The 16,346-nt window shown below is 48.0% G+C and overlaps 1 protein-coding gene across 1 annotated transcript in view; it reads left to right on the top strand.

Annotated features, from left to right (window-relative positions):
- The window catches only part of LOC119442503 (gelsolin, cytoplasmic-like), a 104,472-nt gene that overhangs the window by 39,067 nt on the left and 49,059 nt on the right, over nucleotides 1-16,346 (top strand). The window contains 1 exon segment of the mRNA XM_037707405.2: nucleotides 13,885-13,953. Within this exon segment, the coding sequence (XP_037563333.1) occupies nucleotides 13,885-13,953 (69 nt within the window).

Raw genomic sequence — 16,346 nt, 5'->3', positions numbered from 1 at the left:
CAACAGAAATTGGCACATTAAAATTCACCGAATAAGCCTGACCTCGTTACCCGATTGAATGCAATAGCAATAAAAATTAAAGAGACACTTAAAGAGCGCTGACGTATGTGAATGCGAAAGCATTATAGTCCCTTTGGTGAAATGCTTCTTTCCGCGCGTTCATTGTCCGCTCAAGCTCTCGCCTGCGTTCTAACTGCACCTCGATAAGGGCAAATCAAAACGCGTCAAGCGTCTCAACGCGCTCGCTTGCCCACGAGGAATTCATAACTCGAAGGACCCTCAGCGGTGTCCAATTGGACATTTTTATTTTATTCACTCATTTTATATACTCATGAAGTGGTACCACCTCCTCCCCACTGGATGCGCCGTCACGTGCCCAATGATGCACGCACTACATAGAGAAACATACTGCGCACTAAGCTACACCTTTAGTCAAGGAGAAACGTGGAGCCGCACCATGGCGTCGGAGAAGCGTGCTCGTCTGGCACCCCGGTGGCCAGGGTTCGATTCCCACGCAGACCCAAATTTATCATGTTTTTTCAGAGCCATTAATTTCCTTTGTTTACAGGAACCTCTCTGACAAATTCGACGTCAATCCGAGCATCTTTTTGACTTGTTCTTACTCTTTGCGCCGTCGGCGCCATGTTTGGTACCGCTCGTTGCGGATAACAACGCCGGACTTTTCAGCCTCATGGGACATATAATGCTTTTGCATCAATGCAGACTGCGGACGTGCATTCACATCGACATTGAGGCCACTGGCTTTGTGGGGTTGTCCCGCTGACGGCTCATGCTCAGATTGCGTGCGGAGGATTACAGTGTCCCTTGGCACGCATAGTGCGTTTCACTGCTAGAACAGTGAAGCGAAGTGGAATGGACGCACCGTCAACGCTGCGCTCAATCGCCTCGGAGGCGATGCGTGTGCTGCCTTCTGCTGCAGGGATGCGCACACGCACATCATAAGCATACTAACGTTCCTGCTTAGCTGCTGTGTGCATGCTCCTGTGTGAGCAGTAAATGTCAAGCCAGCGTTATGTAATATTTCACTGGGCGCTGACTAATCCCGACGGTTTCGCGTCGGTCTCATCTCGCGCAGCGTCTAGGTGCGACGCCTGCAACGCCCCTGGCGACGCTCATGGCGCCAGCGTTCTGAGACGCCTGACCCTTTCCATGTTTACAAACAAGAGTCCCCAGAATACTTCCGGTTAAGCCCTCTGGAACAACACAAGTTATACAATAGCCTATATATTAATTGAACTCCCCAGCTGGCACCAGTTCTGCAGTAGAGTTGGAGTGTTCTACAAGTAAATTTTTATTAAGTACAACAAAAGAAAGCTCATAACTGAGCTTTCCGAACACACCTAGAATATGTGCCTATACAGTATACTATGTGACAAAGTACTTTTTTTTTTCTTGGCTAACTCGACTGTCAAAAATTCAGGACAGGAAGTTTTCTAGGGTTCTGAACACACTGCTGCCCAACCTCCTTGCTGCTGCCGCAGAGCGGAGAAAAAAAGGTCTAATCGTGCTGCGACGCGCCAATTACATGTCGCGTGGATTTGTATCATGTGGATGTGGATTATCTTCGCACCACTCTGCCAGTAATGTTGCGAAAGCCCCAGCTTCAGCTGTCGCTCTGGTTTCGTCGTGAGGCATGTACATACTTGTACCATAGTTGTGCCCACTGCAGTAGTTCATGTCTCGCGGGCGCGGAGTCATAGTATATTTCTGGCAAATACGGTACTCGCTGCAGTATAGCACCTGCATCCTCGGCACACATATGGCACGCAAAAACACCTTCAATACGGAGGAACATACGTGGCGGATGTTGTTGTTAGTATCCTGAATGTTTGTGGCGCATACCCACTGTGGGGGATCGGCTATGAATCGGGAGCTTAAGAAAACCAGAGAGGTAGAGGAGAATGTTTCATTTACTTGTACATTCGTACTCGTAGTGCCTCCCCTCCCCCCCTCCTGCTGGCCAATTCCATTTTGCTCGGTTCGTGCTCGGCCCCTTTGTTTCGTACTCTAGTATGGTGACGCTTTTGTATTCGTGTTAGAGGTGCAGGCAGGGTATTGAACCGGAAGATCAAAATATGCAGCACATCCTAGGAGTTGGAATCTATACACAGTGAAGCTTTTTATGGGTGCATAAAGAGTCGAAACTTGAGCTTGCGTTTATTGAATTTCCGCACAAAGTGACACGGAAGGCTTTATTCAGGCATCGTAGAGAGGCTAATGCAATGCCACCGCCGCTGGTGCGGATGCGCGAAGGCGAGCTTTCTGGTTCTTTTTTTTCTTTCCCACGAGAATATTTTAATCGCACCTGAAAGTTGAAGTAAGTGCCATGGAAAGGACATTGCTTCTGACATGCGCTTCCGCAACGTGATTTTTAAGTCGATACGTCTTTCTATAGCGCATCATTCTTGTTTACGTGAATGCGGTAGTACATACTGTCGCGGTAAGGCCGGTTGCTCTCACTGGGCAGTACTAGCGGCATTGCTAGTCGCGCATTCGAACTGCAAACGTTCTATATTGGGTCCTCATGATTGCAGCCTCGTTCTATACACCACTTCGAACCTTGCACTATAAGTACACACGGGGATTTGCGTCCCAAAGCAACAGATAGGCGCCGTCGTGAAAAGGTTCTGGATTAATTCTGTCACCCTGAAGTTATTTCACGTGCCCCTAAATCAAAGTACACCAGCGGTTTTCTATTTAGCACCCCATCGAAATGCGGCCTCCGCTGTCGGAGAAACGAACCTGCAACTTCGTGCTTAGCAGCAGAATGTTACAGCCACTGAGTCACCGTGGCTGGTCGCTATAGGTGTACGACTTTCGAGAACGAAACTCTTTAATGCCTTGTCGCTGCGCAAGCTATTTAGTCGCGCAGGAACGGCGACTCCATGACGACGGCGCCGCGCGCCAATACGTGTCCACGTATATATACGTGTGTGGTTGGCGAATGGAAAGAAGGCCTCTTTCCGAGCCTTTTTTTTTTTTTTTTTTTTCGAGACGCTGTTGTGCACTTGTCGCACGGAGAGAGCCGTCTGCGAGAGAAAAATCAGGGCCGCTTTTCATTTTTCCACCTTTTCAAGGAGCCACCTGCATCCCCTGGCCCGCTCTTGTGGAGACACGGACGGTACATCACACGCGAAGAAGAGACGGGAACGGACGGCGATTAACGCTCTAAAAGGAGAGCCTGTTATAACTACACCGGCGGCGCCTGTTTTTCCTTTTCGACTCACGTCCGCGCATGTCGTTCGTCATCTACCTTGGGTTGCTTTCTGAAAAAGAAGTGGATATTTTTTTTCGGCAGTATATCGTATTTATTGACAGCTGGTGTTGCGTTATTGTAGCTGGACCAAGGAGCGTCGTCAGACTTCTACTCAGGCGTTAGCCGTTGCCTCGTCTTGCTCTCTCCTAACAGTTTTCCTTTTTTTTGTAGTTAGTCTATATATAGTAGAAAGACCATCGCTCTCTAGCAATTTACGACGTTCAGACGGCCGTGAGAAATTTCAGCTCCGATGTCCTAGGTCATTTATTCATAAGAAAGTTGGTTGCGCTTTAGCTCGAAGTGCGAAACAGAATGTTGCTTCGCATTTTGGTGTAAACCTCAATTTTATTTTTATTTTTGTCTTTCTCGTCATGGCGGATCTCGTCGACGAAATGTGCCATTCAACGACCAATCTTCTTTTTTTTTTGTATTTTGAAACAAGGTGGCTTTTCCACTACATTTGCTAATGCTCCATTTGTCCTATTAATGTCTTCTTCGTTTCTTTTATTTAGGACCGCGTAATTTTGGACGCAGGAAGCTGTAAAGGCGCTGCTGTGTTTAATTAATTCTACTGGTCTACCTGACCGCTTGCGACCGAGTGCTGAAGTCCCGAGTGCTCGCGTGCGCACGCATGTTAACCCTTTGTTTCTCTCCTCCTACTCAATGTTTTTTTTTTTTTTTTTTTGCTCCACATTTCTCCATTTCTCAGTGTGGGTACCATGGGCGTCGGCAGGGGGGTGCAAAAGGGGCACTTGCCGCTCCCAAGCCACACCTGCACTTGCCCCCCCCCCCCCCCCTCCCTATGTAACACCAGCACCCCCCCCCCCCCCCCAAAAAAAAAAAAAAAAAAAAAAAAAAACTCTGCCGACACTCATGGAGGGTACCCTTCCGGGTGCTGAGTTTTCGTCGACCCATCTGCCATCTATATTTAGCTCGTCGCCTTTGCCCCGAACTTTCTCGGACGCAGCTCCATCTAAACTCTGTGCGCATCTAAACTCCGACATCGAGCGCATGCACACCGGGAGCCGCGGTATGGGCCGCGTATTGGTATGGTCCGCGGTGGATTGGCCGAGTATTGGTATGGGCCGCGGTGGAACAACAGTTCCACGCGAGCCCATACCAATAACCTACACGCACATCCTGCAACACTGTCGCCTTTCACGAAGAACACTACCGCCGCCTCATAATGCTCTGACACGAGAGGAAGCCGTAATATGGCGAAAACTGCAAACAAACATATGTCCACATTTCAGTCTCTACTACGTCATACACCCTGCGCTGTATTCCTATAAATGCCCACACTGCGATCAATGCGTAGCGCTTTACCACTTGGCTTGGCTTGTGCAAGCACACCACATCTCACACCCATAACACACCCCACCACACGGCAATTGGAGGCAGCGCTGTCCAGCTCCGACTCGACGGACCAGCTCAACCGAGCGAGAAGGGTAGCTAAGGCCGCTGGACGCCTGGACTGAGGGGACCACCCAGTGCACAGCGGAAGAGATACTTACGCTCGCATGCTCCTTTGTTTATATAAAGTTTACTCCTTGTCTCTCGTTCTCGATATAAACGTTCCAGGACGAAATGACGGAAGTTAATTTTGAACTCGCTCTCACGGAGTGACGGCCGCGAACGTTGTGATCACGACAGAGCCTCTGTTTACAGCAATCTCCGCTTCTCTCGACTCCCGCATGACGTCTCTTTAGCAGCACCTAACAATGTGTTGCCAGCATACCACTCAATCCAAGCCACCTGTGTTTGAAAGTGAGCGGAGGCGATAAATTGTAATCACCACCGAGAAGTGAAATATACGAGTCGGAGCATATAAGGGCAGGATTCAACTCTTTATAAGCGGCAACGCAAAAGCAAACAGCAAGACTGCTACAATACGCAGAGGTGAGCAAAAAAATGTAAAGTGACTCGAGGCAATTTTGGCAAGGTTGGCTTCGCTCCCAGGTGTCTGACAAGCTGGGACCGTGGCGAAAATTGTACTCCAGCGTGGAGTAGAGTCATTCCGCGAACATAACGAAAGCAGTCACTCCCGTACTTTACGGCTATGCTTACACGCATCGTTCATATCGCCACTCCGTACGCTTGTTCTCAATTTTTTCTTTTGTCGCAACGAATTTCACTCTCGCGTATACAGCAGCTGCAGGCACAAGGCCCCGCGCGCACGCGCGCAGCCAAAACAAAACTGCCAGGAATACTGGGGTGCCACGAGCTATTTCCCTCCCCCCCCCCCCTCTTTTCTTTTTTTTTCCCCGTTTGCGTTTGTATTGTATGCATGGAAGGCAGAGTTCTATGCATCACCGCAGTGATTTGTCTTCGATACCATGAGACAGAATTAATAAGTTCATTCCCCAACGCAGTCATGGAAACCTATAAACACCACAGATAGAGAGAGAGAGAGAGAATCACTGGCTAGCAATTGTAAATCTTATCTGCAAAATGTAAATGGCAACGCGTCTTTATGTCCAGTGCAAGTGCAACGTTTAGTTAATATGTTTCATAACGTAGGTAGTGTAGCAAAGCGGAAAATTCGGCTGATTGGTTGAGATTCATTCTTAAAGACAGGTAACCGCGCTAACCACAAAGGCCGAAAGGGCCACCAGTGCTCGTAGAACCGATGCATGCGTAAGCATGTTATATATACCTTTATGCACCTGTCGACCCGCCGTGCAGTAATTTTCCAGTAACTACCCTCACATATCAGCATAGCAGGCAACGAGGCTGCTGAAAGTCTCGCGCGCACAGCGTTGTAGTACGTGCTCTAGTGGCACTGCCGCCTGCAGCACACTGCGTCTGCAGAACTCCAGCATGGTGGTGCAAGACATGACTTAGCGCACTGTAGTCGTGTGCGCACTGTCAAGCCATTTGTTGTTAAAGTGATTCGAATTTGACGCAGAACGTATAACCTGTTAATAGATGCACTCGAGCGTATGCAATGGCCCCCCACACAAGTGCAAGGGACGTATTGCTCCCGCGAGGACCATGGATATTTAGGAGGGAGATGTTGCGGCTCTTCCTCAAATTCCTCCTCGATACAGAGCTATAACGTGAATGGTGAGCCATGTAAGAGGGCTACCAGGGTGAGGTGGAGTGGATGGCGCAGAGCATGTTGCGCCCCGGTTCGAATACATCGTCGCCGTTAGTCTTCCTTGTATGGTGATGACAGGCTTCCGATTCTGTAGCACTTCGGAAATGGAGCAACTACCGGCAGCTTTTGCAAAGCTATGTCAGCCTAGAGGCTAGCAATACTTCTCCTCTACCTATGCTGCTCTACCTTGTTTATCGCTCCCTATTGTTAATATTGTTACCTGTCTTTAATAATTGGTTAGCAAGCTGTATACACCTCTATTGGGGTAGTTTATTTTGTCCTCTGCTTATAGCAAGCTGCTCGAACTCCGCCCTTATATATGTATGGTCGGAGTTCGTCGGTCGGCGAATTCTTGGCGCTTGTTTAACCTGTTAGTGATCGCGCTTATACAGTCTAATAAATTTCCTTTACGTTAGGTTTTCCGTGACATCTCCGTTAGCCTCACCGAGGTAGTCGCATACAACCTACAGCTGCTAAAGCAATAACATATATCCGAAGAACCCAAACACACCGCGAAGAAGGGCGACATGACGATGGTGGAACCAAACAGGCTTGCCATGGTCGTTTCCTGTTTACAACCTGCCAGAGACGGGAGGAGTTAATGCTCAGCAAAACGAAGGGGGGCCCAGCCGGACGTGACTCCCCCTTTGCGCGGGCGTCGTGAAAAGCGCTCGACCAAAGAAGAGAAAGAAATCGCCCCGGTGCCGCCGCTGAAAGGACAGACGTCGCACGCGCGGGCTTCGACGCCGCAGCGCGTCGCGCGCGCAACGTCCTTGGTGCTTCGTGGAGGAGGAGGAGGATGGCCCGTCTCGCTCTCCACGTGGTTGTTAGGCTTCGGCTGGCGCTTTCGCCCCTCTTTCTTTCCTCTTCGACGTCGTCCTCGTCGTAACGGTTCCGTCGGCGCGTGCTTTCCTGGCCCTCGGCTGAGGGGGCGTGCGCGCTGCTTGTCGCGTCGTGCTCCAAGACGGATGCTTCGTGCTCGTTTTATTTACTCGCGCGAACGTGTTCACCGCTTCAGTCGCACACCGTTTCTTATTTTCTTGCCGCTGGGGACAGACAGGCGCCGCTAGTGGACACGGCTTGTAGTGCCGGAACACGTGGTCGGCAGATGTGGAAGCAAGCACGAAAACGTCGCCGGAAACTTTGGAGTGCATAGTCGGCCGACTCGGGCTGCATGCTTTCGTGAAAGGCGACGTATGTCCGAGAGTATGTCAAGTTCTTTCGTAGCGCACTCTTATTTAGTTTTGTTTCACGCCGAGTGTCATCAGTCTAGATGTGCACACGTATCTCTCTTAAAGGGACACTAAAGAGAAACAGGAAGTTCAGCTGGAATAAAAGAGGGACCTTCAGGAATGCATGCCGTTTTTGTTGGGTGCAAAAATATGAGTTATTAGCGGAGAAATTCGTAAACAAAGACCAAATATCTCTTCCTCAATTTCTCTCACCCTAGATTTGGCGCTGAAGCAGTGTCGTCACAGATTGCATTGCTCTCAGCGAATCAGAATGCGCCATGATACGTCACCGCTTGCGTAAACGGCCGAGGCGCTGGGCTGGATGCATCATGGCTGCATGCATGGTCGCTGCGTTTGCGTTCGCCGCGATGGATACCGTAGCTGCCGCTGAACCTTGCAACGAAGAGCTCGCCAGGAAAGCAGGACTGCATTTCAGCGATATTCAGTGAAACGGAGCGCGAAATGATCCTCTGTGCTCGAGCGGTAGGTGTTTCCGCGTGCGATGGCGGTGAGCCGCCGGCCGCGCCGGCGGAATGCAGAGCTTCGTTTTCGTCGATGGGAGGCGAAGCGTCCGGTCCGCCAGGCGACGGTGTTCCCGACAGAACAAGCGTAGAAAGTTGTGCACGTACTCGGTATGGTTATTTCGTGGATTTATTTAATGACATTCAGCACTCACCGAGCCGCCAGTTTGCTGCTGCAGCCCCACCGGTAGGAGGTTTGATGAAGGCCGCATTGAGGGAACAGCTGCTCGAGAAAGGACTGGCCTCTGGGGCACGCCAAGATACTTTCCGAGGACAAGATTATACACATAATCCTAGGGCGAGAAATGCAGAGAGCACACCATCGGTTTCTCTGGCTCTTTTGCCGTTTTATCATCGGCAGAGCACTGAGCCATTGCGAACGCCGGGGAGCCGGGGCTCTCCGAGCGACGCCACATGAAAGGACACAATCGAGTCAACACTGCCGCTGCCCCTGATCAAGCGCCTTGGGCCATTTATACAGCCCTCAACACTACACACACGAGGCATTTTCTGGCTGTTTCCCGCGAAGTCAACGTTTTTCGAGCCACGCAACACGCAACCAAACACCGTAGAGCGGAACAGGCGCGCGCGACAATGCATTGACCAAAAACGAAACTACGAAACTATCACGACCGCATGTTTCGCCATGCCATTTTTTCGTATTTATTTAATTTTGTGCTAAACTTGTACTTCCTCGCTTGAAACGGTTTAAAAATTTGGAAAATGCTGTTTATGTACGTTTAAGGTGTATTTCATTTTGCATTTTATTAACAGCGATAAATCGCTCTCGACCAATCGCGACCGGCCTGCGTTTGTAATCTCCGACGTCACATCACGTAGTGCGGGAATTTCGAAGGGGCGTCAGCACCTATTCTTCAGTTTTTCGCTATTTTCTCGCTTATTAAACATCTGTTTGCAGTAAGAATGGTATGGCTGTGATCGTGAAAGGATAATCTACCATTTAAGCTCAACTTCCGGTTTCTCTTTAGTGTCCCTTTAAAGGAGGGGAAATAAAGTGAGACGGGTATGACGCAACTGGGCGTGCTACGGCTGCCGAACACCGTCATGAAAGCTAAAAGTGGGTTGTGTGGTGTCGACTGCATACTGATGCCCGTGATCATGCTGAACACCTTAATTGGCATCATAACCTTAGTGCACAGATAATTATGCACAGTAAAAAAAGAAAAGCAAGAAATATCAGTCGACTTCGGCAACTTTTTCGGTGCTAGACTAATTTACGGCGACATCAGCCTCTCACAGCGGACACCGCCATCTTCTGAAGAACAACTTCATTGCGGTGCACACAACGTTGTCCTCGATCGCCAGCTACCGTACGGACTGACGTGGCCTCCGAAATACATGCACACATGCCACGACTCTCAGAGCTTGTGTTGGACGCCAAAGCCAACACCCCGTCCAAATTACCGAGCGCCAAATCAGCGCGATAGCGCATGGTGCAATATATAGATGCACAATTCGTTTTCTATATCTTATAAATCTCTGTGACTCACCACACGACATGTTTATGTAACTTGGCTTGCGTACAATATAGCGCAGTAGAATGTGTGACAGGCATGCTCTGAAACACCGCGAAGCACTCGGTCGCTCTTTCAGGAGCCTGCTACTGATGTTCGCAGTGTTTAATGCAGCTCAAGAACCTCCGCCAGACTGGATATATTTACTGGGCGCTCGCACATTTGTTTGCCTGAGCAATGAGCGCACGTGTTTAGAGTCATACCTTCGTTTCATGTAGCGTTTTGTTCTCAAAGCGGAGCTTTCTCAATCTCCTCCTTTCTTGTTATTCAGCGCTCACGGCCGACCGAGCCCGGTAGCCCGGTGATAACGTGGGCGGAGCACCGCTTCAGCTACTGACGAGAAGCGAAGGAATAGCATTCTAATAGAGAGAGACAGAGGAGCACGGAAAAAGCAGGGAGGTCAGCCAGGCGCATGCCCGGTTTGCTGTCCTGCACTGGGAAAGCCCGGAAAGGGTGAGAAAGAAATGAAGAGAGAAAGAGAGAGAGAGCACTAGCTACGCGCACACTTGAAGGCGCACACCAAGTCTGTAAACGGTCGCAGAGACCTGTCGACTTGATGTATACTGCAGCGATGCCCCATGTTGCTTTGTGCACCAGCGACGCACACGGCCGTGGTCCTTGACTTCAAAGCCGCTTCTGAAAACAGTCTCGACTTCAGCCGGTTTAATGCTATCCTGAGAGGCCGGCGCTTCACGTCATAACGGGAACGAAAAAAACGCAGGACGTGTTCAGTAGTTTCTTCGGCCCCCAGGAGTCGCGTATATATGTGTGCCACCTGTTTCAATGCGAAACGAAAAGCATTCACGAGAGCATTGGAATAGAATCGTTACGTTATCCCGGCCAAGCTTGCACGTTACCGCAGGACCATGGGTTTGAATCTCTGTGACAGTGTGCGACGATGTTTATTTTTATTTTATTTTTTCACCATATGGCAAGGTTGAAGCTGAGTATGAGAACTGACGACGACGGACGCCGTCTTAACAGGAAGGACGGAATAACTACGCAAACCCAGCCCCACAAAGCTCCATAGAGTTTCTAGCAAAAATCACTACACGGAACTCTGGCTCTAGCTATAGCGTCTATATTGGACCTGCAAGCAAGGTGTTTCAGCCTTGCCTAAACTTCGTCCGTCTGGCTTCAGATGGCTTTGTGACCTCGCGGATTGACCATTTTCAACAAAATATAGCATTGCAAGTGCAACAGTTCGCAGTGACTATGCATGTGCGCAGAGTCTTATCGCCTTCAGTGTTTTGAAAAGTAGCATTGCTCCGAAGTTTAGGCCAATAAAGGCAGATACAGCGCGGTACTTAAGTCCGCAAGCACGAAGATCAGATAAATACATCTACTAGCCATAATTCCCATTTTATCTAAGCGATAGCAGCGCCTGTGTTCCCTCTAGAAACTTTATAGTAGGACACTCCGTGAAAAAGCCCGAATATGATACCGCATCTAACAAAATTAAAGCAACTTGCGCATATTAATTTTTGGTCGTGGAGAACACATGCGTTTAAAAAAATTGACAAAAGAGGAGTGTAATAATTAATTATTAGTAATAGGTTTGTTGAACTATCTACAACTTAAAATTCCCTCCAGCGTATCAAAAACGCTATTATAGGCTTTGCGCTAAGCTTACAGCGCCTAAATCAGGGGACGAAGTCGCGAAGCTTTCACTCGTAAGTGCGCTTTGCCATTGGCTGACCGCCTTCGCTAATAATATACCCAGCATCGTGATTGGCCGGAATTTACTCTTACGAAAAATTCTAGCCCAAGAGCATTTTGCGAATATGGGCCCAGAAATGGAGGGTGCCACATGAATTCTCTGCTTGCGCACAATTCTAAATTTGGGTCTACTCCCGCAGTCATCATCATCATCAACAACAACAACAACAATAATTGAAGCTATGATAATGAGAAGTCGGCTGCCAAATGCGCCGGGAAAATAGTTGCCTTTGATATTTTGTTGCATATTGATGAGAATTTAAGTTTCTCGGCTGTCACCAGAGGAACTACCGACTTAAAGCGGATATCGCAGTCGATCAACGCACAGTTTCCAGAAGTATCGAAGTATTATGAAGCTTAGTGAATGTCCGTCTGCCAGAGCATGTCCCATACCGTGTCTTGGTCCGCGGCCTCCTCACCCCAGGTGTGGCTCACAGACTAATGACACTCGCCGCGAGGGCGAAGTGGTTACGCGGCGTTATGCTATTGTAGTGGAGGTCGTGGGTTCGATTCCCAGCCGTGGAGACTGCATTAAGAATTGGGAACGGGATGCAAAAGAGCTGGCATGTCAAAAAGGGGGACCAAAATGTGCCCTGAGCCCTCCACCTATACGGCGTTTTTCGTAATCCCTTGTACCGGTTTGGGACCTTTAAATCGCATCCTTGTAATTCGGGAAATATGCGCCTTGTTAGTGATTACTTACATGTGCACCATGATTTTATTGCGCTTCTTCCTTCTGGCTGCGAAGCCTGCAACCGTGTCATGCTATCTTCACAGTGGCTTAACTTATGAAACACGGATATCACAAATAATAATAATAATAATAATAATAATAATAATAATAATAATAATAACTGCAGGCACAATAAAGACAAAAGTAATTATTTCGGCATGATTCTAAGTACCACTACGATGATTTGACCACATGATTGAACTCAGACGCGCAGATCCGGAATTCGGAGCAGTTGGTCTCTCATACTGGTACCATTAAGTAGCGCTAAATACTAGCATGCATTGTCGTTCGTATGACGTGTCCTTGTCCATTAACGTTACTCAGAATCGTAAAATCGTATTGGCTAAGCACAAACAAATATATTTTTTCAAAAGTAATATTCGATGCGGCTTTGTACAGTTTGCACTGTTGCTGGTGCTATCTGTCCTTTTCTATTAACGTTACTTGGGATTGTAAAACTATATTGATTTTGCACAAACAAATAATTTTGTGTCTTTTCAAAGGTTATACTCGATGCAGCATAGTATACGTTTCGAATTGGCAAAACTTATGTCACGTCTAATATGAAAACTTACTACCTGACAGTGTTGTGCTCAAGACAATGTGCACTAAATTACATGTCCTAGCCTTATCTTCCCAAGGAAGATATTTTTCTCGGAAGCTTTCAAGCAACCATGCTTTCTCAAACCCTACATTTCTCCCACCCATTGCGCCCTCATTTCTCATTATTTTCACTTTGCCACCTTGCGGAAAAAAAAAAAAAACTTGTCAGTATTTTTTTATTTTTTTTGCTTCTATCGCGGATAACATGTAATGGCTCCGTTGTAGAAACACGCAGAATCGAATGTTTTAGAAACAGGTTACGAAATACAAACTGCGCGACTCTTAACAGCTCTTAACTCGGAAGAGCTTCGCCACAGCGATTCCGGTTGGATGATGCTGACCCTAACCTCTACACAAGGATTCCAACGAAGAGGGAGGAAGTGAAAGAAAGAAAAAACGAATGCAAGGGTGGCAACCAGGATTGTACTGTTTGCTATCGTACACCGAGGAATGGAAAGAGGCGCCGCAAAAGATGAGCATAAGGAAAACAGAAGGTGTGTGAACGCATGCACTCATGCATGTGAGCGTTTCGCATGCAAAGTTCAAAGGTAGAAGCCAAATCCGGCCGCCTTTCAGAACCACCGCAGCGTTGTAGGATTAGAGAGAGAGAGAGAGAGAGAGAGAGAGAGAGAGAGAGAGAGTATAAATAGAGGACGGTAGAGAGGTTAACCGGAAAAGCGTCTTGTTGGATGTCCAGCAAAGAAGGGAGAGGAGGAAATAGAAGGATAAGAGCGGGATAGAGAGAAGGTTCCCTGAAAACGTGCGCACACAAGGAAAGTGTCGCGTGGCCGATTTGTATTAAGTTCAACAAAGTATACGTGCTACTGCGTCGTTGATGCAGTGGCGACCCTTGCTAGCTTACGCAATGCGAAAAGATGGAATCGGTAAGGAGAAATAACGGAACCAACAGACGCGCATCCGAAAGCGAAGGCTCTTTATTCGCGCCCACGCTCGCGCGTGACCCTAAATGCATCGCAGGCTGCATATATGCGGCGCGTCGGCTTTGTCGCGCTCCCAGAATTTCCGGCCGGCGGGCCCCGCGGCGCGCGTACGTCTTTCACGGACCAGACGCGAACAGCTGCCGATGTCGATCTCGAACCTAAGCTTTCGCTTCTCAGCGCTCACCTGTTCTCTCTTTACTTTTTTGTTTCTCCTTACTCGCAGACGAAGCAAGCCAAGAGCGGCCGACTTGAGTGGAACATCCACTTCTGGCTGGGACGAGACACGTCGCAGGTTCGTGCCGTGTCCTGGCGTCCTGCAAATCTCGTGTCGTCTCGGCTGGTTTCCCTACGATGCCGTAGGAGAAGACAGATAGATTGGAGCTTTGATTGCACCCGTTTTCGAAGCAACACGTGAAGCTCTCGCTACGTTGATGTGGCGGGACAAACGTGTCAATTAAATGTCGTGCTATAGCAAAACGCAACATGTTTAACCGTACGTGAACATAAGCTCTGCATGATTTTCTGACCTCTTTGACATGAGCACTTAGCGTGGTCATGCCAAAGAGGTCAGAAAGACATGGAGGGCTTGAAGTGATCACCAGTGGCCGAACAGCAGCTTTGGAAGGGAGTCAATGTCTCCACAAGATGTGTACTTTTCTACTCGAAATGTTGACTTCACACGGAGGCTTATCATGTAACCCACTGTAGATCATTTAGCGTGGTCATGACTTATGAAGATTAAGGTCTTTTGAAGTGACGCCTACGTTCAGAACGTAAAAAAAACGGGCTCTTGCTGCGGAACAAACTTCGGGATTCATTTTATTATACTCTGTCGAGGCAAAACGTTTTTATTTCTTTTTAAATGCACAAGATGGGGGAACCAGTTCAAGTTAAGCTGAATATGTCATACATATAAGTATCTTCAGGGATGCAGCATCTGGATTAAGTGTTCCAAACCAAAAATGATTAAACAAGTCTACAAGAACTGGTAGAAACATTGACAGCAATTAGCAAGACGAACAGACGAACAGACATCAAATTCTAGTGCAGAATGAAGTTAATAAGTGAGTTTGGGGAGATGGCCGGGTTGGTTGGACCGTCTCCGTTTGATTAAGGGTTCTGAGGCAGGACATGGGCTCCGCTAGGAGATGAATAGGGCTCCTGGATTGCGGCAGTGCCCAATTCTCCCGCCACGCGCGCCCCTTTCGTTCTCATTGAGAGGGTGGTAGTGGGGCTGCCACAACTTCTTTAGATGTTGTTAGGATTAAGTAGGGATTTAGTACATCTTTGTCACAATGTGGTGATTACCTAATCAAACCGGTAGGAGTTCTCAAAGCTCCCATCGCAATGTGACCGTAAGGCGTTAAAGTTCTGACAGGCACTAAATAAAAATGCCTGTCAGAGCATTAACGCCTTTTATTTTTCGATCGCGTAAGTTATTGAGTAGTTTGATATTGAGTAACACCAGTGTACGCTTAACATTTCTGTTTACATGGTATTGAGAATGTCGAACACCACTTATCTCTCGTCACGCATTGTTGCTCACAGGATGCTTAACATCAGCAGCTTCGATTGTGGCGTGCTGCCGAAGATGTGATGAAAGTTCTGTGCAGAGTTATTACAATTTTATTGCCCCCCTGACAGTAGAGTGAACGGAACGCCCCATTTCCATGGAGAACTGAGTTTATTTTAGAATGAATGACAGAGCAACGCTAGAATGTGGGTAGAAATGCTTGTATTGAAGAGCTTTCGCCATGCCTTGTAAGCGCTAAGAAAACCGCCTGATCGTGGGTTAAGCTGTTCCATCTGCCAAAACGGGATAGGTACAGGCGTCCACGCTTCTTAGCACACTAAACTGGCCTAGAGAAAATGAGCACGAAAATAGTAAGAAGACAAGAAAGACGACGGAACGATTAGGAACGCGACATGACGTCGTCTTCCTTGTCATCGTACTTTTTTGTGCACATTTTCCCCTATTCATGCACACACTTATGTATAAAGCACTATAGCACTGCGCTGCAGAGCGAAGAAAGAGCAAAAAGACAGCAGCTGGCTATAGGTTAAGGCACCGTGTTAAATGCTGTGTAACCCACCCCTTGTTTGTGGCTTCGCTGTTCGCAAGCATTGTCTCTGAAATCGGTCAGTAACGAACAGCAATCGCAATGCGCCAGTTCAGTGCTCTGAGAGAAGTGTGGATAAATGTACAAGGCAGAGGATTACCGTGTTACCATACAGCTGACCTGGGGACGTGGCAGGGCTAAATTACTGACATCGACACGTGGAATTGAGGCTGCAGAGGCAAAAAAACAAAAAAAAAAAAAAAAAAAACAAAAAAAAACGTGCTATGTGCAAAAGTAAAATGAGCCACTATTTCATTCTTTTTATTTTTTCGTTGAGGCCTCTAACCGATCAAGCGGCCCTCGTGAAATCTACATGGGAGTGTTAACCTATCCTGTTAGGGGCCTTGGCGATAGAACTGCTGCAATATGATTTTTTCACAACCAACCCGTATTCAGATGACGTCACTCTTAAAGCCGCTTAATAAACTAGTGAGGTGACGATGGTCTTTTGGCGAGACAAAAAGAACGAGTGGAAAATGGCAGAAAGATGGCACAAGACTGTTGATTCCTAATGTCTTCATACTGTCTGCTTCTGTTCACGCTGACCTTCGTGCACGTAGCAAAC

The sequence above is a fragment of the Dermacentor silvarum genome, chromosome 2 (assembly GCF_013339745.2).
Source record: "Dermacentor silvarum isolate Dsil-2018 chromosome 2, BIME_Dsil_1.4, whole genome shotgun sequence".
Lineage (NCBI taxonomy): Eukaryota > Metazoa > Arthropoda > Arachnida > Ixodida > Ixodidae > Dermacentor > Dermacentor silvarum.
Note: the sequence above shows the minus strand (reverse complement) of the source record. Positions and strands in the feature narration are given on the sequence as shown.